Below are 25177 nucleotides of genomic sequence, written 5' to 3'. Positions count from 1 at the left end.
ATTAAGTTTCAGCGGTTGCTTTCAACTTGTAACATGTATATCTCATGGATAATTGTCAACATAGAGCAATATAACAAGTACAATATGCAAGTATGTAAGAATCAATGCACAGCTTCACACAAGTGTTTGCTTCTTGAGGTGGAGAGAGATAGGTGAACCGACTCAACATAAAAGTAAAGAGAATGGTCCTTCAAAGAGGAAAGCATCGATTGCTATATTTGTGCTAGAGCTTTTATTTTGAAAACATGAAACAATTTTGTCAACGGTAGTAATAAAGCATATGAGTTATGTACATTATATCTTACAAGTTGCAAGTCTCATGCATAGTATACTAATAGTGCCCGCACCTTGTCCTAATTAACTTGGACTACCGGATCTTTGCAATGCACATGTTTTGACCAAGTGTCACAATGGGGTACCTCCATGCCGCCTGTACAAAGGTCTAAGGAGAAAGCTCGCATTTTGGATTTCTCGCTTTTGATTATTCTCAACTTAGACATCCATACCGGGACAACATGGACAACGAGATAATGGACTCCTCTTTAATGCATAAGCATGTGGCAACAATTATTATTCTCATATGAGATTGAGGATATATCTCCAAACCGAAACTTCCACCATGAATCATGGCTTTAGTTAGCAGCCCAAAGTTCTTCTCTAACAATATGCATGCTCCAACCATGAAGGTGGTAGATCTCTCTTGCTTCGGTACAAGACGGACATGCATAGCAACTCACATGATATCCAACAAAGAATAGTTGATGGCGTCCCCGTAAGCATGGTTATCGCACAACAAGCAACTTAATAAGAGATAAAGTGCATAAGTACATATTCAATACCACAATAGTTTTTAAGCTATTTGTCCCATGAGCTATATATTGCAAAGGTGAATGATGGAATTTTAAAGGTAGCACTCAAGCAATTTACTTTGGAATGGCGGATAAATACCATGTAGTAGGTAGATATGGTGGACACGAATGGCATAGTGGTTGGCTCAAGGATTTTGGATGCATGAGAAGTATTCCCTCTCGATACAAGGTTTAGGCTAGCAAGGTTATTTGAAACAAACACAAGGATGAACGGTACAGCAAAACTCACATAAAAGACATATGGTAAATATTATAAGACTCCATACCGTCTTCCTTGTTGTTCAAAACTCAATACTAGATGTTATCTAGACTCTAGAGAAACCAAATATGCAAACCAAATTAGCAAGCTCTAAGTATTTCTTCATTAATGGGCGCAAAGTATATGATGCAAGAGCTTAAACATGAGCACAACAATTGCCAAGTATCAAATTATCCAAGACATTTTAGAGTTACTACATGTAGCATTTTCCAATTCCAACCATATAACAATTTAACGAAGAAGAAACTTCGCCATGAATACTATGAGTAGAGCCTAAGGACATATTTGTCCATATGCTACAGCGGAGCGTGTCTCTCTCCCATAAAGTGAATGCTAGGATCCATTTTATTCAAACAAAACAAAAAACAAAAACAAACCGACGCTCCAAGCAAAGTGCATAAGATGTGACGGAATAAAAATATAGTTTCAGGGGAGGAACCTGATAATGTTGTCGATGAAGAAGGGGATGCCTTGGGCATCCCCAAGCTTAGACGCTTGAGTCTTCTTAATATATGCAGGGGTGAAGCACCGGGGCATCCCCAAGCTTAGAGCTTTCACTCTCCTTGATCATATTGCATCATACTCCTCTCTTGATCCTTGAAAACTTCCTCCACACCAAACTCGAAACAACTCATTAGAGGGTTAGTGCATAATAAAAATTCACATGTTCGGAGGTGACACAATCATTCTTAACACTTCTGGACATTGCATAAAGCTACTTGGACATTAATGGATCAAAGAAATTCATCCAACATAGCAAAAGAGGCAATGCGAAATAAAAGACAGAATCTGTCAAAACAGAACAGTCCGTAAAGATGGATTTTATTAGGCCACCAGACTTGCTCAAACGAAAATGCTCAAATTGAATTAAAGTTGCGTACATATCTGAGGATCATGCTCGTAAATTGGCTTAATTTTCTGAGCTACCTACAGGGAGATAGACCCAGATTCGTGACAGCAAAGAAATCTGGAACTGCGCAGTAATCCAAATATAGTACTTACTTTTCTATCAAAGACTTTACTTGGCACAACAAAACTCAAAACTAAGATAAGGAGAGGTTGCTACAGTAGTAAACAACTTCCAAGACACAAATATAAAACAAAAATACTGGAGTAAAAACATGGGTTGTCTCCCATAAACGCTTTTCTTTAACGCCTTTCAGCTAGGCGCAGAAAGTGTATCTCAAGTAACATCGAAGGGTGGTGCACCTACAGCGGGGTTTGGAGTTTTCTCAACCATGCATAGTATATTGGATACATAAGTTTCAGCGTCTCCCTTTTCATTAGTCTTGGGCTTGCTACTCTCATCGAACAAATTTTCGGGAACAAGCCAAGCATAGTTATGTTCTAGTGCATCATTCATAGCTAGGAGTTTACATGGTATTGGTGCTTTGATCTCCCCTCCATCATTAACATTATTAGTGTACCTTATCCTATCCATATCCATTTTTTCAAGGAGACCAACAAAATTAGTATGAGAACCAAGCATATTAAATTTAGCAAAGACCTTTCTAGCTTCTCTTGCTAGACCACCAAATTCTCTAAGAAGGGTTTCTAAAACAAAATATTTCTTTTCCCCCTGTTCCAAATCACCAAGTGTAAGAAACATGTGTTGGATTATAGGATTAAGATTAACAAATTTAGTTTCCAACAGGCGAACTAAAGCAGCAGCAGCAATTTCATAAGTAGGAGCAAGCTCTACCAAGTGTCTATCTTCAAAATCTTCAACGGTACTAACATGGGTGAAAAATTCTTCTATATTGTTCCTCCCAATTATAGACCCTTGTCCTACCGGTATGTTCTTTGCGGTAAAATTAAAAGGAAACATGATGAAATAAGTAAAGTAAATGCAAGTAACTAATTTTTTTGTGTTTTTGATATGGCAAACAAGACAGTAAATAAAGTAAAACTAGCAACTAATTTTTTTTGTGTTTTGATATAAGTGCAGCAAACAAAGTAGTAAATAAAATAAAGCAAGACAAAAACAAAGTAAAGAGATTGAGAAGTGGAGACTCCCCTTGCAGCGTGTCTTGATCTCCCGGCAACGGCGCCGGAAATTTGCTTGATGCGTGTAGTTGACATGTCCGTTGGGAACCCCAAGAGGAAGGTGTGATGCGCACAGCGGCAAGTTTCCCTCGGTAAGAAACCAAGGTTTAATCGAACCAGTAGGAGTCAAGAAGCACGTTGAAGGTTGATGGCGGCGGGATGTAGTGCGGCGCAACACCAGAGATTCCGGCACCAACGTGGAACCTGCACAACACAACCAAAGTACTTTGCCCCAACGAAACAGTGAGGTTGTCAATCTCACCGACTTGCTGTAACAAAGGGTTAACCGTATTGTGTGGAAGATGATTGTTTGCAAGAGAAAATAGTAAAAACAAGTATTGCAGACAGATTTGTATTTCAGTATTAAAAGAATGGACCGGGGTCCACAGTTCACTAGAGGTGTCTCTCCCATAAGATAAAAGCATGTTGGGTGAACAAATTACAGTCGGGCAATTGACAAATAGAGAGGGCATAACAATGCACATACATGACATGATAAGTATAGTGAGATTTAATTGGGCATTACGACAAAGTACATAGACCGCCATCCAACTCGCATCTATGCCTAAAAAGTCCACCTTCGAGGTTATCGTCCGAACCCCTTCCAGTATTAAGTTGCTAAACAACAGACAATTGCATTAAGTATGGTGCGTAATGTAATAAACAACTACATCCTCGGACATAGCGCCAATGTTTTATCCCTAGTGGCAACAACACAACACAACCTTAGGGGTTTCTGTCACTCCCCGGTGTCAATGCGGGCATGAACCCACTATCGAGCATAAATACTCCCTCTTGGAGTTAAAAGTAAAAACTTGGCCGAGCCTCTACTAGAAACGGAGAGCATGCAAGATCATAAACAACACATGTATAATAACTTGATAATTAACATGACATGGTATTCTCTATCCATCGGATCCCGACAAACACAGACATATAGAATTACGGATAGATGATCTTGATCATGTTAGGCAGCTCACAAGATCCAACAATGAAGCACAATGAGGAGAAGACAACCATCTAGCTACTGCTATGGACCCATAGTCCAGGGGTGAACTACTCACTCATCACTCCGGAGGCGACCATGGCGGTGTAGAGTCCTCCGGGAGATGAATCCCCTCTCCGGCGGGGTGCCGGAGGAGATCTCCAGAATCCCCCGAGATGGGATCGGCGGCGGCGGCGTCTCGGTAAGGTTTTCCGTATCGTGGTTTTTCGCCTCGGGGTTTCGCGACGGAGGCTTTAAGTAGGCGGAAGGGCGAGTCGGGGGCCGGACGAGGGGGCACACCATAGGGCGGCGCGGCCCCCCTTGGCCGCGCCGCCACGTGGTGTCGCCACCTCGTGGCCCCACTTTGTATGTTCTTCGGTCTTCCGGAAGCTCCGTGGAAAAATAGGCCCCGGGTCTTTGTTTCGTCCAATTCCGAGAATATTTCGTTACTAGGATTTCGAAACCAAAAACAGCAGAAAACAGAGACCGGCACTTCGGCATCTTGTTAATAGGTTAGTTCCAGAAAATGCACGAATATGACATAAAGTGTGCATAAAACATGTAGGTATCATCAACAATATGGCATAGAACATAAGAAATTATCGATACGTCGGAGACGTATCACAGGGTGGCGCGCCCCCTTGCTGGCCGCGCCGGCCTGTGGGGTGCCACCCTGAGGTGCCCCACTGGTCATCCCCAGGTGTTCCCAGGTGCCTCGTCGAAAAATAGGACCAATGGTATAATTTTTGTGAATTTTTGAAAACTTTGAAAAAATGCACATTTCTGGGTGTCAAAATTATTATTACTGGGCAGGAAATTTTTTGAAATCTCTAATTAACTAAAGAACTTTGCAAAACAAAAGTGCTACAGCAAGTATTACAAGTGGAGGAAGAAAGAGATGTTGTTTAGTTCCTCTATGCATATAAAATGAATTTGTTAACAAGGTTGATCAAGTCTTGCCACCAAATAAATTTTACATAGCATAAGAAGAATTAAACCTCAAACCAATCATGTTACCTTGTATTGTATTGATATGGATCCAATCACAAGAGTTTGATATTCTTCTTTAGGCTCATATATTGGACAATCAATAGTTCCCACTTTGATAGTTCTCACATTAGAAATTGTATTAACTCCACATGCTTTCTCAATCCTCTTGGGAAAATAAACGGTATGCTCCTTGTCATCGACATTGAAAGTAACTTTTCCTTTATTGCAATCAATAACAGCCCCTGCGGTGTTAAGAAAAGGTCTCCCAAGAATAATAGACATATTATCATCTTCAGGCATTTCCAACACAACAAAATCAGTTAATATCAAGCGGTTATTAGTAACTTGAACAGGAACATCCTCACATATACCAACAGGAATAGCAGTAGATTTATCAGCCATTTGCAAAGATATATCGGTCGGTATCAACTTATCTAAATAAAGTCTCTTATAAAGAGAGAAAGGCATAACACTAACACCCGCTCCCAAATCACATAGAGCAGTTCTAACATAATTATTCTTAATAGAACAAGGAATAGTCAGTATACCTGGGTCGCCAAGCTTCTTTGGAACCTTACCATTAAAATAGTAATTAGCAAGCATAGTGGAAATCTCCTCATTAGGAATTTTCCTTTTGTTAGACACAATATCTTTCATATACTTTGAATAAGGAGGCAATTTAATAGCATCAGTCAAAGGTATTTGCAGGAATAAAGGTTTCATCCAATCACAAAATTTGTTATAGTGTTCTTCTTCCTTTGATTTTAGTTTCTTAGCAGGAAAAGGCATTTGCTTTTGAACCCAAGGTTCCCTTTCACTACCATGTTTCTTAGCAATAAAATCTTCTTTAGTATACTTTTTATTTTTAGCATGCTTTTCAGGTTCTTCTTCAACCTCTTCTTTATCAGAAGCATCATTCTTATCATTATCTTTATCATGTTCATTACCACTTTCAGTTTTAGCATCAGAAATAGAAATACTATTAGGATCATTAACTGGCTCAGAGGATTCTACAACAGTTTTATGTTTCTTTTTCTTTTTCTTAGATGGAGCACTAGTTTTAGTTCGTTGAGAATCTTGTTCAACTCTTTTGAGATGCCCTTCAGGATATAGAGGATCCTGGGTAGAAGCAACGCCTCTAGTTGTTACTTCATAAGCATGTTTTTCTTTAGAATTATCTTTTAACAAGTCATTTTGCACTTTAGTGAGTTGATCAATTTGAGTTTGAACCATTTGAAAATGTTTAACAAGCATCTTAACATCATTGGAGGTTCTCTCCACAATACCATGCAATTCACCAATAGCTCGAGAATTTTCCATTAAATGATTCTCTACTCTCATATTGAAATTACTTTGCTTAACAATATAATTATCAAACTCATCTAAGCAATTGAGCAGGAGGTTTTGAATATGGAATATCTTCTCTAGTAAAGCGTTCAAGAGAGTGTACCTCAATCATGGATGAAGGGGGAGTGATCTTACATGAATCTTATATGGGAGGTAAATTCTTCACATCTTCGGATTTAATACCCTTCTCTTTAAGAGATTTCTTGGCTTCCCTCATATCTTCATCATTTAATTTAATCATACCCCTCTTCTTCAATATTGGTGTCGGGGTTGGTTCAGTGTAGACCAATCATCATGATTCCGGCCTATTCTCGCCAATAATTCTTCAGACGTCGTCTGGAGTTCTTTTCCTGAAAACACAACCAGCACAACTATCCAGGTATGCCCTAGACTCAATGGTTAGTCCACTATAAAATATATCAAGTAAATCATGCTTTTCCAAATCATGGTCAGGCCGAGCTCTAATAAGAGAGCAAAATCTAGCCCAAGCCTCAGGCAATTTCTCTCCATCTTCCTGATCAAAATTATAAATTCTCTGCAAAGCAATATGTTGAGCACAAGCAGGAAAGTATTTCCGGAAGAAAACATCAAGCAATTCTTTTGGACTATTAATAGAATTAGGTGGCAAACTATTATACCAAGTTTTAGCATCATCCATTAATGAGAAAGGGAAAATTTTAGCAACGAAATAAGTACGCTTCTTAACATCATCAGAAAACAAGCTACTAAGAGTAGATAGCTCAATCATGTGTTCTACAGCACTTTCTTTTTCAGTACCACAAAAAGGTGTTTTCTCCACAATAGATATATGAGACAAATCAAGAGAAAAATCATAATCCTTATCCTTAATGTTTATAGGAGATGTGGCAAATTTAGGATCAGTTTATATCTAACAGTATGTTGTGCAAGCAACTTTTTAATTTTTCTTGTATCAGTAGTAGCATTGCATTTATCAATAAAATCATCATCAAGTTCTACATAATCTTCATCAAGATCATCACTAGAGTATTCAACAGACTCAGGTGAATTAACAGGTGTAGCAGCATTTTCATTAGGAGTTTCAGCATTATCAATTTGTCTAGACCTAGCAATTGTAGCATCTAGAAAAGATCCCAATGAACCACTATCATCAAGCACAGCAGAAGCATCATCAATATTATAAGAATTTTCAGATCTAGCAGAAGTACCAGCATGTGAAGCATGTGGTGGTGAAACAAGTTTATCAATCACGAGATGGTGAATCAAGAGCAGCGAGAGGTACTCGAGTTGTACCTTTTCTTGTAGTGGATGGTAATATGGCGACTTTAGGATCGCGAGGTTTACCCATGATGGAGAATTTGCAGCGAACAATATCAATCCAAGTGAACTTCCAAATAAAGCTATGCTCCCGGCAACGGCGCCAGAAAATAGTCTTGATGACCCACAAGTATAGGGGATCGCAACAGTCTTCGCGGGAAGTAAAACCCAATTTATTGATTCGACACAAGGGGCGACAAAGAATACTTGTAAGCCTTAACAGCGGAGTTGTCAATTCAACTGCACCTGGAAACAGACTTGCTCGCAAGAGTTTATCAGTAGTACCAGTAGTGAAATAACAGCAGCAGAGTAACAAAGACAGCAGTAGTGATTATAGTAAACAGCAGGATTAAAATACTGTAGGCACAGGGATGGATGAACGGGCATTGCATGGATGAGAGAAACTCATGTAACAATCAAGCAGGGCATTTGCAGATAATAATAAAACGGTATCCAAGTACTAATCAATCAATAGGCATGTGTTCCATATATAGTCGTACGTGCTCGCAATGAGAAACTTGCACAACATCTTTTGTCCTACCAGCCGGTGGCAGCCGGGCCTCTAGGGAATCTCATCGGAAATTAAGGCACTCCTTTTAATAGAGCACCGGAGCAAAGCATTAACACTCCGTGAACACATGTGATCCTCATATCACCGCCTTCCCCTTCGGTTGTCCCAATTTCTGTCACTTTGGGGCCTTAGGTTCCGGACAACAATACGTGTATACAACTTGCAGGTAAGATCATAAAGCAATGAATATCATCATGAATCGATAACATGTTCAGATCTGAAATCATGGCACTCGGGCCCTAGTGACAAGCATTAAGCATAACAAGTTGCAACAATATCATAAAAGTACCAATAACGGACACTAGGCACTATGCCCTAACAATCTTATGCTATTACATGACCAATCTCATCCAATCCCTACCATCCCCTTCAGCCTACAGCGGGGGAATTACTCACACATGGATGGGGGAAACATGGCTGGTCGATGGAGAGGCATCGGTGGTGATGGCGATGATCTCCTCCAATTCCCCGTCCCGGCGGAGTGCCAGAACGGAGTTTCTGGTCCCGAGACGGAGTTTCGCGATGGTGGCGGCGTACTGGATGGTTTCTGGCGATTTCTTCTAACCCCCCGTGCGTTTTTAGGTCAAAGGCATTAAGTAGTCCGAAGGTGGGCGTCGGGGGCCAGCCGAGGCGGTCACACAACAGGGCGGCGCGCCCCCCTCCTGGGCCGCGCCGGCCTAGTGTGTGGGGCCCTCGGGCCCCCACCTGGCTTGCCCTTCTGGCTCCGTCAATATTCTAGGAAAATAGGACCTTTCGCATAAATTCCGAGGATTTTCCTGAAAGTTGGATTTCTGCACAAAAACGAGACACCAGAGTAACTCTGCTGAAAACAGCGTTAGTCCGTGTTAGTTGCATCCAAAATACACAAATTAGAGGCAAAACAATAGCAAAAGTGTTCGGGAAAGTAGATACGTTTTGGACGTATCATGCACCCATGTTTTTTATCTGGCCGTTTGGTTCCAGAGGGGGCGCTTCGAAGCTCTGTTGGCTGTTAATATCATGGAGCTCGTTTTTTTCCATGGTGCTAGCGGAGAAGGTCATCAAGCCGAGATCGGTGGAATAGCTATGATGGTCGGATCTTGGTGCTGAGGTGGAATTGGCTTGGTGGTTCGTGACTTGTAACAGCCACTCGTATGTGGGGGAGACTGCACAGGAGAAGTTCAGAGTCTTATCTTTTAGGGTGAAAATCCAATGTCTGGCCTTAATTGGTTGTGCCTGGCAATGTTCTTGTTGAAGGCATTGTTTTGAGAGAGATGGCTTTTCTTCAGGGTGAAAATCTAAGATCTATGATCGGGCAACAACAGCGTTTGTGCACTGTTTCCTTCTTGGAGTCATCGTTTGTGGAGAAATTGAGCTTTTGGTGTTGTCTTGGTGGTATCAGTGTTGCTGATTCAATTTATGGATCTCTGTAGCTGGATCTTTCTTTTCTGTAATTCTTTTTCTCTTTTTTGGCTGTGTGCATCCTTTATGTCATTAGGACATGATGTTATTGCAGAGGTCGGGGTTAATTGGTATCTCCACGATGTTAATATATGCTCTTTATCGAAAAATTTACGGTTGTGTTTGGTAGCCTGTATCTACCCAACAATTCTCATCTCAACCGAGATTTTTAGTCATACCTATGTTTGTTAGCCCGGGTCACCAGAGATGGGCAATACCCACCTCATACGAAAAATGCCAGCCTGGCCCGGTGGTGAAGCTCAAATCGAGCTTCACAAGCCAGCCAAGCTGACTCAATCCCGCAATCCACCTCGTGGGCCCACCAACGCACCCCCAGACTCTCTCTCGTGCTCCTCATTTGCTCCCGCACGAACGGGTCGTTCCCGTGCTCTCCTCTGGCCTCCGGCCGCCGTCGCCCTCTAGCCTCTGACCAACGTCCTCTTGGCCGCCGTCCGCCGCCGCTCTCCTGGCCTCCGGCCGCCGTCGCCCACTCCCCTGGCCGCCCCTGGACTCTGCCCGCTGCGGAGCGAGCTCAAGTCTACCGCCCCACCCCCATGGCTACCGCCAGCCGCAGCGCCTCCCCTAGCCGCTTCCCGCTGCAGCATGCAGGTGGCTGCTCTTCCGCTGGCCGTCGGCCGGCCGCCTCACACCACCAATCTGCAGATCAAGCTCAAGGAGATCAGGAAGGACCTGATTGCTTTTTATTTAATCTATTCTAGGACCTATTTGCAAAAAGTTGCACTTTTTGCAAAAAAATAACTTCTCAAATAAAGAATAGGGAATGAGTGTGTATTTTATATACTTACATAAAACTAACTTTGTTCAAATATTAAATTAGTGCTAAAAATTAATTGAAGTTGTATCCTCACTATCTCATCTCATACATGTGCTACCAAACAACATCTCATCTCAGCTCGTACATTTGCTACCAAACAACATCTCATCTCATCTCAACTTGGTTGCGGTCATCATGTATGAGAAGAGATAGCTATTCTCGATTGACACGGGCTACCAAACACACTATACATGTACTCCTACATCAGATTGTACCTCCACACTCTGCTTTTTGGATATTATTATTTCAAACCAGGACTCGATGGACCCCTTGTGTTTTTCAACCATAACACTTCATATGTAAACCACAAAAATCAAGATTTCTCGTGACCAAAGGTGAAGTATATGAATAATTTTTGTTTGGACAAACTTCCTGCAAATCAGCTCTGCATGGTAAAGTAATCGGACTTGTTTCCATGCTTCCCCAAAGTTTATAGAAATGAACCGTGTGGCATGAATGATAGGAAATTCTCCAGACGTATAACTTGATGTGGCAAGCTACGCTCCACACTACATGAATGGCTCGAGCCGACGGCCGAAGACCCTCGGGGTAACCACATTGGATTGTCGGCGTAGGCTACGCCAAAGGCAGCCCTCGGCATAGCCCTCGGCATAGCTTCTCGGAAAAGATCCACCTCGGCAAAGCCACGTGGATCGTCGGCGTAGACCCAGCCCTCGGCATAGCCCATATAACCGATGGTGGCCCATCCTCACACTACTCCATGGATCATTTTTTAATCTTCTCTAAGTACACTTAATCTTAGCTCAAATTACACTGACGGTCAAACTTTCCACTAGCTTCCATGTAAGAAACGAAACATTGTTGATAATACTACCATATCAATCCTATTAACACTTAGACCGTGATATCACAACTCTTTATTATTTTAAATTTTAAACAATTATTTAAATAAACATCAGTAGTTTATTAATAATAATCTTTTTGCAGGATGCAATTATTAATTTATTTTAAAAACTTTCAAATTTCCATTTGAAATTTGGAGAATCTAAAAAATGCCAATCAGGTAATTCCTGGTGAATCTAGATGTAATTTTTCCCACGATCATTTTGATATATTATTGTTTTTTCTAACTTCGTATGCAACCAGAAAAGCCATTTTACCGATACATGACGTAATTTTGTAAAAAAAGGTTGAAATTCATTTTTGTTAAATTCTCTTGCAACTAGATGACATAACACATGAACATCTCGAAGGATTTTATTTTTAAATTTTTTTTATCATTTTCTGACATTCAATTGAAACTTAAAAAAGCGATCCGGGGGGTGCGTGGAGGAAAAAAAATCAAGGCTACGCCAAGGACGGCCGTCGGCGTAGATAAAAAAAAGGGGGAAAGGCTATGCCGAGGGCAGCCGTCGGCGTAGATGTGACGCTGTGACAGTGCCGTCAGGACCTAACTTTGGTGGGCTGCATGCATAGGCCTACGCCGACGGACCCCGATGCGCCGAGGGCAGCCGTCGGTGTAGCGTTTCCTATGCCGATGGCCCTTCTTTTAGGCTGTCCTGGCCGGCCATACGTCGATGGTCCCGACATTTGGCTGTCGGCGTATGAGCAGGCCATCAGCGCCTTGTGTTATTCCTGTAGTGCTGGTATGATGGATGAAAGAGACGAAAAGCATGGAGTAACTTAGGATTTATTTTTGCTTCTATCTCGACATAATGGAAACTGCGATATATCATAATTCAAGAATTTTATCAAGAATTATATTTCTGTTCGAGTTGAAGAATTACACAAAACTATTACCGAGAAAGAATACAAGATGGGCTGAAGATGACTGAAACATATGTGGTGGGTTGTACAACCACAACTCAGATCAACAACACTAATCCAGGTCACATCTTATGGCACTACATGGTTAATAAGAGAAGGATCAATCACCAGATCCAAACATTTTAAATGTTTCTGGAACTAACATGAGGACAAAATGGAACTTACAAGGCTAATGAATTTCTGAACTCCTCCCAAACAAGCCGCTCATTCTAGATGTGTGAAGTCTCCGCAATGTGGCTTGAAGAGCAAAGCATTGGGAAATTGATTCCCATGTCTCCATTACCCATACTTCAATTAGTTTGAAACATATATTTTAATATAAATAAGTTCCAACCAAGTGGAGAAAGAAGTACAGAATATAAGAATGTGAGCCAAGCTGCATAGGCTCATATACTAAACGGCAGATACTGAAATTTTGACAAACATCCTCAGGCTAGTAGGTCAAGCAATGATAGTTGCAGAAACAAATGTACACATATAATACACATATTGGTTCACTTGAAACTGCATTCCTAAGAACATGTGAAAACTTTACAGGAAGAAACAGCATATCAGCGAGCAAAGTATGCAGGCTGGTTGGGGCAGGATTATTGAAGGCAGAAAACCAGATTTGAGGGCACAATTGGCTCCATAAGCCAACCATTGCGATACAAAGAATATGATGATTGCACAAGAAACTTACTATAATTTATTTTGGGATACGCTATATATGTGGACAACACGAAATAGAGAGCAGCATGACTTGTCCTGGTAAGAGTTAACAGTGAGATGGCTACATAGTTACATGTTTGTAAAATGAAACATCACTTCCTTTGTTCCCTTTTACAAGACATTTCCGCAAGCTTAATTGGCTTGCCAAAACATCTTATAAATAGGAATGGAGGGATTATTTGGCAACAAATAATCTTACAACTTGAAGTGCTCAATCAGAGCTTTGCTAGCAAGGTCTCGTTTAAAGAAGGCCCCTAAAAATTCGGACATGGTGAAACTCCTGTACTTTGGTGGGTTTTCTGAAGTAGCTAGCTCTGGCAATGGTCCATAAAAGACTGACTCCCCTCTCTTTCCAGGGTTGAAAAAGATCCCAACAGATACTCTGGCTTCTTCATGTGAATTCATTACCACCCTGTGTTCCACACTCTTGTACTTATCATTGGACATTATCTGATAAAAGGATATGTAAGAAAAAAAAACAAATTAGCTGCAGATATGATATGTGCCTCTCGAAATTGTGCACCATGTTTACCAAAAAAAAAAACTTACTAGTCTATATACATGCTGCATGTTTAATAGTCTTGTCCAACAATTTATCAAGCACTACAAAATAATTTAACAAACAATACAACATATTTTTCATTGTGGCTTACTTTCCATCTTGATAACATTATTAATAACATGAAAGGAGATGGTAGTGTGCAGATTAACAAATATCATGTTGAGCGTTCCACTGAATCTGATGAAACAAAAGAAGTTGACCCAGGTTTACAAAATCATGTCGCTTCTGTTGATGGAGGACCGAGTCAATATTTTTTCACAACAAAACTAGTGAATAGCAGGTCAAGAATTAATATAGGCGGTAGTTACATCTATTTATCATATATGTTTTTGAATTTTTTTATGATAATTCAGTCAAGACTGTAGATTATGGAAACATGTAATCTTGAGTTGTTTGGAGGTTCACGGCACAGTGTGAACTATTTTCTAATAGTAAAACCCATCAATTGTCCCTTAACTAGTGCAACGCCCTCTATTTAGTACTCCAAGTGTATTTGGCTTCCTTGACTCCATAAAAAGTGTTCAACTGCGCTATGTTAAAAAAAACGAACGTGTGAGAATGGCTTTTTTCTGACGATGGTGAAAATGGCTTTAAAGTGTGTATTCATGTGATTCAACATAAAACAAGCTAGCTGATGTATACATCATCAGGCTGAATTTGAAAAAACTCTGGTATTTCATATCTATTTGCATGAATTTGCCAGGTAACAACATTATATCCAGTCACCACGACATTAATATTCAGTCTTGCTAGAACTGAATCCCAGTCCAGTCTAAAGATCACAAGTACTAAGACAAAGCCAAGTACATTAGTTTTGATACGGGTTCATAATTAGCAATCGATAGGATTTCACTTGGGAATAGGCCGAGATAGATGTAAATGTAATCGGCAAAGCAAATAATATTCAGAAGCGGGGTTCTGTTAAGACTCGGTATCACATATTTCGTATGACACAACCGTGAAGCATGCGACCAAAATGACACCGACTGTGAACTGAACATCTGTGTGGACCTACACTACAACCACTCATGTGCTACAGTCAAGAACTGTCAATATTTATGTCTTAATCGTGACGGTAAATCTGATGGTCGATCTGAAGTTGTAAACATCCAAATGCTCACAAGCTAAAGTTAATCAGTACACAAGTGGAATTAAGTAATTTACAAAGTGTTCATAGTTCGTATTTATGTGGTTTGGGCAGAACTGATAGAATATATACTGTAGTTTGTAGATAAGTTAAAATATATAACTTAAATCGAGTTGTTACAGACTGTATTCAGTTGGGAGCATTTAGGAATTGACTAGATCGAGCGCATTTTACCTGCAAGAGATCCCCGACGTTAATCACAAGCGCGCCTGGTACAGGCTTGGCGTCCACCCAGTAGCTCTCGCCGTCCTTATCCGTGTGCTTCACCTGCAGGCCGCCGACGCCATCCTGCGCGAGGACGGTGAGCACGCCGGGGTCGGTGTGCAGGACTAATCCCATGGTGCGATCAGGCTGCGGGCACACAGGGTAGTAGTGGCACACCATCAGCTTCCCCTCCAGGCACGAGGCCTCCTCCAGCGCCGCCTCCCTGAGACCGAGCCCCACGCAGAGCAGCGCCATCACGGCGCGCGCTACCGCCGCCGCGTGCGCTTCCCACTCGACGATCTCCGAGCGGCAGACCTCCGGGATCCGCTCCGCTTCGCACCGCGTAGGCCCGAACATCAGCTGTACGGTGTCGCGCCAGCTCGCGGCGGGGGAGCTGTACAGGTCGACGTTGGAGGAGTAGGAGACCCCGCCGCCCATGGCGCGGCCGTAGTGCGCGGCGCGGTCGGTGGCCGGGAGCTCGTGGAAGGCGCGCACCGCGGCGAGGGCCTTCGCGGGGTAGTCGGAGGGCACGAGGGCCTCGTGGTTGACGAGGTAGAAGAAGCCCCAGTCGCGGGCGGCCTCCGCGGCTGCGGCGGCGGCGACGGGCGCGGGGAGGGAGAGGTCGACGACGGGGATGGAGACGCCGGGTGGAGCGAGCGGGACGGAGGCGTAGGGGTCGGGGTGGACGAAGAGGTCGGGGACGGCGGAGACGCCGGACTCGACTAGGCCGCGGACGCCCGTGCGGGAGTCGTCGAAGGCCTTGAGGAGGGCGGCGCGGCCGGAGTCAGGGGCGGCCGCGGCGGAGGAGGATGCCATGGCTGGCTGTGGAGTTGCGTGTGTGACCTCGGTTGACTTAGAAAGTAGTAGAGGATAGAGCTGCGAAGGCTAGCTGCATGTGAGATACTGTTCGCTTGGCGGGAGTTCGTGGGCTACTTTTGTAGAGTAATAATCAAGGTCAACGACGCTACCTCGATACAATTTGGAGTGACAGCAATTGAAACTTTATAAATCATCAATGGCCGTAATACCAGGCCATTTACTACGACTACTGCTCATAGTGGGAAATAATTTAAACTAGTAACATATATCATGTTACTACTTTAAGTTATATTACCTTGTTGGATTCGTATTGAAAAGGTAGTATTACCTTGGTCCCAAAGAATAAGGCACACACGTATTTTAAGGCAAACTTTGATCATAAAAATTGAGCAACAAAATCTTGGTTATATTATGAATTAATATTGTTGGATTCGTATTGAAAAGATTTCTAATGATGCATACAAACAATCTTTATATATTTGAAGTAATTCTTAGTCAAACGAAAAGCACGTAAAACAAGGATACCTTATTCCTTGAATCGAAGGTAGTATCTTCATAGTGCGTAGTAACTTAGATGTGGTCTCATGCATTGTGTCATTTATTATGTTGTAGACTTATATTGCCTTGGAATGTGTGATGTTATGGTAACATACTAGTAGCTAGTTATCATCTCATTCACTTTCTTCAATTATTGTCATGCCATATCACCAAAATATTTTAGGATGTGTGATGTTACCATCTATGTTACCCCACTATGAGCAGTCTACTACCCCTTTGGAGGGAGTACACCTCTGTCAACTTAACACTTAACACACGAATATATGTAAACGTCTTTTTTTAATTCGTGTATACATAGTACTTATTTATCTAGAAAACCATGTCACTCTACAATGGCCATGATAACTTGCCTAAATGTATTCGTCCAGCTGATGCTTCGGACATCACTATACGTCTTGTTGTTAATTTGTGGTCAATTAATTATTTGCGCGAAATGCAAAAATTGTGCAACAGTGGTAGATTTCAGTTCTCAGAAGTCAGAACGTAAGGTGGTATCATTTCGTAAAATTCTTCTTCAATGTGGCTATATACACTCTATGAGACTTGATGATCTGAATCGCTATTTTCCATTATATTAAAATTTGAACATATAGATTATATTGACTAGAACCTCCCGGGTCGCTCTCGGCATGCGTCGGCTTCGGCTGCGGATGCGGCGGCGGCTTCGGCTGCGGACGCGGCGTCGCTGCGCGGGTCACGAGGGCCGACCTGGTCCATCTCTGGGCTGCGGCGCGGCGGCGCGCTCTCCCGGTGGCGGGGTGACCGCCAGGAAGGTTGGTGGGGAGGCAGGTCGCGGCGGCGGCGGCCAGGCCGTGGGGCTCTGCCCGGCGTGCGCGGTGTCTCTGCCGCCCATGGCCCTGTTTCTGGTCGGGCCGGGGCACCAGCGGAGCTGGGCGCCTGCTCCGGGATCTCAACGGTGGCTCCTTTGCGGCGGTGGAGCTGCTGCCGCGTTGGAGGTGTGTTTCAACGGGGTGCGGGCTGGCGGCGATGTGCTCCGCTTGCTGTCCGGCCGCGTGAGGAGGTGAAGGTTTCGGTTGCTCCGGGTGAAAGCCTGATCGTCCGGCGTCCGCGGATGTCGCCATCCTCCTTCGGGGGCGGTCGTGGAGCTCTCCGACCTTCGCTGCCCTCGGGTTCACTTCTTCGGGTGAAAGCCTAGATCCTAAGGGATCGGACGACGACATCATTTCTTCGTTGTTCCCCTCTTGAGGGCGTCGTCTTGAAGTTGGTGATCCCCTTTGCGCATTCCGGCGGGCTGTACACACAAGGCATCTGGGTTGGCAGGAGGTCAACCGGAGATGCGGGTGTTCCGGGTGGTGGCCTGTGAGGCAACGACGATGGTGGTGACCAAGGTCTGGTTGCGGCAAGGTCATGTTAGTCGGCTCCGTTCCGGCGTGTCCGAATATCTTCGTGGTGGTCTCCTCTTGCTGCGAAGTCGAAGAGGCCCTTGGGCGGTGTACAATGACCTTTGAGGGGTGGTCCGGTGAAGGTCCTATTCGGCGCTTGTCTTGCTCATCTCCTCTCCAGGGCTCATCTTGGAGCTGTCGGTCTCTCCTCGAAGGGCCATCTATTTGGCATAGACCAACTTAAGCTTCTTTTGTAGCTTTTGTTGGTAGCCAGGATGGCTAGGTGTATCCCTCGCGTGAGTGCGGGTGGTTGTGGGTGTGCCTTGATACTGTTGTGTTGTTGTTGATTTTCGCGCCGTTTTCTCCTAAAAATCGAGCACCTTCTGCTTAATGAATTAATAAGGCAAAGCTTTTGCCTCCGTTTAAAAAAAAATTACATTAAACTTTCCTTGGCGGAAATAGACATTGAACCGCTTTGGTCAAACACTTAGGCATCACCTTCACGACGACGACTTGCACACACAGCTGAGCGACCACCGAAAAATGTAAGGGCATCTCCAACCAGGTTACCCAAACGGACAAACGGACATCAGATTGGTCCGTTTGGTAAAATCTGCTCCCAACGGGCCGACCCAAATTAAAAACGGACAGCTGTGGTGTCCAGCACGACCCAAAGCCGGACCAAATTTGAGAGTAATTTGGGGCGAACCGGACGCGTGCGGGCGTACGTGGTCATCCGCGCGTGTCCTCCCAAACCCCACATGGCAGTGACACTAGTCAACACCACCCAGGCCCGCACAACATTCTCTCTCCTCTCTCCTTCTTTTTCTCTTCTGCCATGGATATGGCATCGCTCCCCACCGGAATAGGCTCGCCGGCCAATCGCCGCCGTCGAGCTCGCGTGGAGGATCCCGTTGCTAAGCATGGCCCGTTTTTTTTCGTCCCTGCCGGAGGTCGCCGCGGCCGAAACGGTGATGAGCGGCGGCGCCGCGCTGTGGAGCTCCGCCGCGCGAGGAAGCTCCGCCCGCTGCAGGGGCCAGGCCGCGCCGAGGAGGCCGCCCAGCTGCAGCTGCCGGCCTCGCCACGCCCGCGCCGCCCCTCCAGCCACGCCGTCCTGGCCACGCCTCTCTGGCCTCGCAGGCGCGCGCGCCGCGCCTCGCCATGGCCGCGCTGGCCTCGCCACGCCCGCCACTGGCCGCGCCTCGCCATGGCCGCGCTGGCCTCGCCACCATGGCCGCGCTGGCCTCGCCACGCCCGCCTGGCCGCGCCGTCGCCAGCCTCGGCACGCCCGCGCCGTCGCCGGCCTAGCCACACTGCCTCGCGCTGGCCACTGGCCTCGCCTCGCGCGCCCTGACCCGCGCTGCGCCTGGACGCCGCCGTCCTGTGCCTCGCCGTGCGCCCTGGCCCGTGCCGCGCCTCGCCTCGCCTCGAACGCGACGGCGGCCGAGCTCCGTGCAGGTCCTCCGGCGCGTTGCTAGCCCTTGCTGGCCGCCACGCGCGCGTGAAGACGCGGCGCGCGTCCGCGCGGCTCGACCAGCTCCACGCCCGCGCCCGCAACTCGTCTGTCATGCGCGCCCGCACCACGTCGCCGCAGTGCGCCAACGCCGCCATTCTCTGCGCAACTCCGAGAGCCCGCAGCAGGCACGGGCGCCGGCCGCGCCGCGCCTCGCCACGCCGCGCCGCCGCGCGCACCGGGCCGCGCCTCGCCACGCCGCCGGGAGCACGGGCTGCGCCGCGTCACTCGCCACCGCGTGCACGGGACTGGCCGCCACCGCGAGCACCGGCCAGCCACGCTGCCGCGGGAGCCGGGCCGTGCGGGCCGCGCGTGCGTGCTGGGGTCGAGGTCGCCGTGCTCGCCTCTGCCTGCCCCGCGGCTGTACTACTCTTCTTCTTCTATCGGTAGCTAGGACGGCGCAGGCACGACACTGGATGTGTCTGTCCGCAGGAACAATATTTTTGGGTCTCCAGAGCGTTGAGGAGCGATACTGGAGGTGGCTGTCCGCAGAACGTCCGCACATCTCTGGGGTGTCCGGCTGGCTACCCAAACGGATAAAATAGACGTCCGTTTGGGTCACACCGTTGGAGATGCCCTAACCACCTTGGAAATGGAACAGCAGCACGTCGCTCTCGGCCATCAACGAGCGAGAGGCGTGTCGCGGGGAATCATCGGAGATGCTCATGGCAGAAGGCAACGACGGAGTTGGCTATCGGAGGGTGGAAACGCAGAAGGGAGCTGGGCGCCGAGGAGCGAGGCCGGTGCCACAGCCGGAGATGCGACGCAAGACATCGCGATGCAAGATTTTCCACTGATCTTATATCCAAGCCGCCGCCTCCTACCATAGATCGTAGTTTCATCTTGCCAGCCGTAATTGTGAAATCAGTGGCTGTCAAAAATATTGCAGTTCATATCAAATTATCAGTGACAGCTAAATCATGCTGACCGCAAACAACTAGGAACGTGCAGTCATGGACACTGAATAACGAAGCCAGAAGCAACTGTAGATTTAAGACAAATGCCAGTCAGTATGCAGTTATGTACACGTGTAAATTTAAGACAAATGCCAGTCAGTGCACTGAATGACAAAGGATAGAAGCCACCCTGTAGATTTAAGAAGAATGCCATGTTAGCGGCAATGTGGCAAAGACATGACAGTCAATTCAAAGTGTAGCCATTTTGCTAAGATAAATACTACCACGTTATAGCAGCCATCTTTTTTTTTTTTTGAGGAAAACGTTATAGCAGCCATCTGGCAGAGTAAACACCTTCATGCTGCGGCCCATGAGAAGGCCCTATGAGAACTGGGAACAAACGCTAATTTGCTTGAGCCCAGCCTGATAATAAACGCAAACAAGTCAAAACTGAAAGTCAAAATTTGCTACAAGATATGCAGTTGATATGGAAAAACAGAAATACCTTACATCTTAGCGGGGAAATTGAGAATATAAGACATATTAATGGAAGTGGATTGAAAGCACACCATACTAAGGTTATTAACAGTCGAATGGAGATTCATAGGAACTAGAATTAAGGCAGAAATGATATACCAACAAATCTATCTTTCAAAATCAGATTGCAAAAAATAGAGAATGTCAACCAGAGGCAAGATCGGTGGATTGGCCAAAGCCATATGTATGAATCAGGAAACCTAGACATCTTTACACCAAGGTAATGCAACAGTAGCCAGCACAGTGTAACTAAATACACAAGTGGTACAAGAAAAAGAGAATACCTTATATTTGAGTGGCGAAAACAAGAATGCCTACAAGGAACTATATACCCTTTATGATAAATAAGAAAAACATCCAAACGAGCTGAAGATGACTGAAACATAGGTCGTGGGCTGTACAGCTGCACCTCGGACCGACCAAACTAATCTAACTCCAGATCATATGGCACATGTAATAAGGATCTATCACCAATCATCTAAACATTTTACAGGTTTCTGACACTGACCTGCTCCATTTGTGCTTCTGCCTATATTTCGAGAAAAATGAACTGACATGAGGAGAAATGAAACTTAGTAAAAGGAGTTTCTGAACTTCTCCCAAAGAAGTCTCACATTCTAGATGTGTGAAGTACCTGCAATGTCCCATATCTGCATTATCCATACTTTAATTAGTTTGTAAAATATATTCCATATGAAATTAGTTCCAGTAAAGTGGAGAAACAAATACAGAATATAAGCATGCGAGTAGAGCTGCAAGGGTACCTTGTGCTCATTTAGCAAACGGCAGATACCAAAATTGTGCCAAATATGCTCAGGCTAGTAGGTCAATAAGCAATGATAGTTGCAGGGAGAAATGCACACATATGATATAATGTACATTTTGGTTCACTTGAAACTGCACACCTAAGAACATGTGGAAACTTTACAAGAGGAAACAGCATATCACCAAGCGAAGTATGCAGGCTGGTTGGGGCAGGCTTGTTGATGGTAGACTGCTTTGAGCCACACTCAGCTCCATAAGCCAAGACATTTAGATGGCAAGAATATGATGATTGCACAGTAAAAATACTAGAATTTATTTTGTGCTGCACTAGAAGAAACTACAAATTACTGAGAAGTATGACTTAGCCCAGTAAGAACAACTGTCTTGCATTATCAGAAACCGTCACTGACAGTGAGATGGTTACATAGTTACATGTATGTAAAGTTAATCACTATTTGACAACCAATAATCTTACAACTTGAAGTGCTCAATGAGAGCTTTGCTGGCAAGGTCTCGTTTAAAGAAGGCCCCTAAGAATTCGGACATGGTGAAACTCGTGTACTTTGGTGGGTTTTCTGAAGAAACTAGCTCTGGTAACGGTCCATAAAACACTGAGTCCCCTCTCTTCCCAGGATTGAAGAAGACAGCAACAGATACTCTGGCTTCTTCACATGAATTCATTACCACCCTGTGTTCCACACTCTTGTACTTATCATTGGACATTATCTGATAAAAACACAGGTAAAAAAGATCAGCTGCAGAGATATATTATGAAACTGCCTCTAAAAGTTGAGCACCATGGAGAGATCCAGTGCAGGGGCTATGGGGGTCCCCCAAACTATGTACAAACAAAACTTACTCCGTATACGTGCTGCATGTTTAATATAATCTAACCCAACAATTCAACAAACGCGAAAAGAAATTTAACGAACAATACATAATCTTTATCATTGTGGATTTGATGGGACTTACTTTTCAGCATCAATAAAAAGTCATGTTAAGTGTTCCATTGAACTTAATGAAACAAAATAAAATGGCCCCACATTTACAAATCATGTTGCTTCTTTTGATCTGTTGTGCATCATTGATTCACCGTGAAGCTAGTGAATAGCAGGCTACTTATTATTACAGAGAGAGAATTATTGAATAATTGTTTAATTACATTAGCTAAGCGAGATAGTTTTTCGAAAATAATCATCATAATGTAGCCAAGATCATCTAGGACTTGGAAACATGTAAACTTGAGTAGCTTAGAGTGTCATAGCACAATTTGAACAATGATGTAATATCAAAATCCATTCATTGTTCCTTAGAGCTCAATTTAGTACTTCAACTAAAGATGCCTGTTTGACTTTGTTAACTCCATAAAAACTGTTGAATTGTGCTACGTTTAAAAATATGCACATATGATGTGAAAATGGCTAAATGTGTATTTATGTGATTCAACATAAAACAAGAATCTAAGCATCATCAGGCTACTGAAATATCATCTTAGAGAATTTGAGAAAATTATTATATTATGCTGTGTTTTCAGTTATTGGTTTATTTTCCATGGATTTTCATCATGGAAAAAAATAGCGCGCTATTTCGGCGCTAATAGCACGCTATAGCGTTTTTAGACAGTCCACGCTACATCATTTCGGCGCTATAGCGTGCTATAGCGCGCTATTAGCACGCTATAGCACGTTAATAGCATATTTTTCGGCTGACGCTATTTTGTTATAGCGCGCTATTTTTTTCCTTGATTTTCATACCTTCTGCATGAATTTGTCAGGTAAAAGCATTCAGTTTGTCGCGATTCTAATGTTCAGCCTTGCTGAAACTAGTGAGTGGGAAAGAGAATTACAAGTACTAAGCCAAAGCCAAGTACATGTTAGAACCGAGAGATAGAGGATTTCGCTTCAGCAAAGGAGATACGAGAATGAGGAGAAAGCAATAATCAACATTCAGCGTCACATACTTCAGGTGGATGCACAACTTACGGCGAAAATGATACCAACAGTGACCTGAAGAAAGCATCTGTGGTCCTGCGCTACATGGTAGTTACCTACTCGAATTGTCCTCAAGAGGTTTGTCTAACTTTTCTTTCATAATGTGACAGTAAATGTGTCGTGGGTTTGAAGTTGGAAACATCAAACATCCAAATGCCCACAAGCTAAAGTTAATTAGTACACATCTGAAAGGATTTAGAAAGTATTCGAAGGTGTACCCCTTGTTCTAATTGGTCTGTTTTGAGCAGAATTGGTACTAGAACATATGCTAATCGAATCGTTACAGACTGCATTTAAACTGAATTCAGCTGGAAAGCATTTGGGCATTGTCAGAGTGCATTTTACCTGCAATAGATCCCCGACGTTAATCACAAGTGCGCCTGGCACGGGCTTCGCATCCACCCAGTAGCTCTCGCCGTCCTCATTGGTGTGCTTCACCTGAAGGCCGCCGACGCCATCCTGCGCAAGGACGGTGAGCACGCCGGGGTCGGTGTGCGGGACCAATCCCATGGTGCGATCAGGCTCGGGGCAGACGGGGTAGTAGTGGCAGACCATGACCTTCCCTTCCAGGCACGAGGCCTCCTCCAGCGTCGCGTCCCCGAGCCCGAGCCCCTCGGAGAGCAGCGCCATGACGGCGCGGGCGACCGCGGTGGTGTGCGCTTCCCACTCGAGGATCTCCGAGCGGCACACCGGCGGGATGCGTTCTGTGTCGGGCCGCGCAGGCCCGAACCCCAGCTGGATGGTGTCGCGCCAGCTGGCGGCGGGGGAGCGGAACAGATCTACGTTAGAGGAGTAGGAGACCCCGCCGCCCATGGCGCGGCCGTAGTGCGTGGCGCGCTCGGGGGCGGGGAGCTCGTGGAAGGCGCGCACCGCGGTGAGGACCTTGGCGGGGTAGTCGGAGGGGACGAGGGCCTCGTAGTTGACGAGGTAGAAGAAGCCCCAGTCGCGGGCGGCCGCCGCGGCGGCGGCGGCTGCGACGGGCGCGGGGAGGGAGAGGTCGACGACGGGGATGGAGACGCCGGGTGGAGCGAGCGGGACGGAGGCGTAGGGGTCCGGGTGGACGAAGAGGTCCGGGACGGTGGAGACGCCGGACTCGACGAGGCCGCGGACGCCCGTGCGGGACTCGTCGAAGGCCTTGAGGAGGGCGGCGCGGCCGGAGTCGGGGGTGGCGGCGGCGGACGCCATGGTCGTCGGGTTGCGTGCGCCGGTTGACTTTGACGAGTGGAGACGATAAAGATGTTTGTGGGTAGTGTGCAATTGGGAAGACTTGTTATCCTTTCCCCATTGTAACTGGTAGAATCCTCGCCGTATGTCCGACGTGTCGGCCGGGCGGCGGTGTTCGGAGACAGTCGGGTGCCGGCATGTGACCGGTGCCGGCGGTGACGAGAGGAGGACCATGGTGGCCGGACGCGCGCGAAGAAGGAGCACCGTCCCGGCGACCGCGGCAATCGGCTTTGGTGGGTGGCGAACTGGCGATGCTCGACGGCTCTGGTGCTCTACCACGGTGACGGCGTTGCTCAACGGTGCGGCGAGCAATGCGATCACAACCGATTTGAAAGTATAAGGAAAACACTTGTATTCGGGCGACCCATCTGGGGGAGTTTTATCGATCGTTCCAAGCCGCGTGTAGATTCCGCTCTTTCCCGTGGGTCAATCTGCCGCACCCGCACGCCTAAGGCATAACGCTGGCCCCATACCCACGTGA

At 45.5% G+C, this 25177-nt stretch overlaps 2 protein-coding genes across 2 annotated transcripts; both read right to left on the bottom strand.

Moving 5' to 3' along the window:
* Window positions 1–13152: 13152 nt before the first annotated feature.
* On the bottom strand, window positions 13153–15927 carry LOC124675027 (1-aminocyclopropane-1-carboxylate oxidase homolog 4-like). Its single transcript, XM_047211091.1, has 2 exons — window positions 15021–15927; window positions 13153–13587 (listed from the first exon to the last, which is right to left on the bottom strand). The coding sequence occupies exons 1-2, from the start codon at window positions 15864–15866 to the stop codon at window positions 13333–13335; spliced, it is 1101 nt and encodes a 366-aa protein (XP_047067047.1). The 5' UTR covers window positions 15867–15927; the 3' UTR covers window positions 13153–13332.
* A 5915-nt stretch (window positions 15928–21842) lies between these two features.
* LOC124649900 (1-aminocyclopropane-1-carboxylate oxidase homolog 4-like) lies at window positions 21843–24861 on the bottom strand. Its single transcript, XM_047192420.1, has 2 exons — window positions 23818–24861; window positions 21843–22207 (listed from the first exon to the last, which is right to left on the bottom strand). Exons 1-2 carry the CDS (start codon window positions 24655–24657, stop codon window positions 21953–21955), a joined length of 1095 nt encoding a protein of 364 aa, XP_047048376.1. The 5' UTR covers window positions 24658–24861; the 3' UTR covers window positions 21843–21952.
* Between the last annotated feature and the right edge of the window lie 316 nt (window positions 24862–25177).

The sequence above is a fragment of the Lolium rigidum genome, chromosome 1 (genome assembly GCF_022539505.1).
Source record: "Lolium rigidum isolate FL_2022 chromosome 1, APGP_CSIRO_Lrig_0.1, whole genome shotgun sequence".
In the NCBI taxonomy this organism is placed as follows: Eukaryota; Viridiplantae; Streptophyta; class Magnoliopsida; order Poales; family Poaceae; genus Lolium; species Lolium rigidum.
Note: the sequence above shows the minus strand (reverse complement) of the source record. Positions and strands in the feature narration are given on the sequence as shown.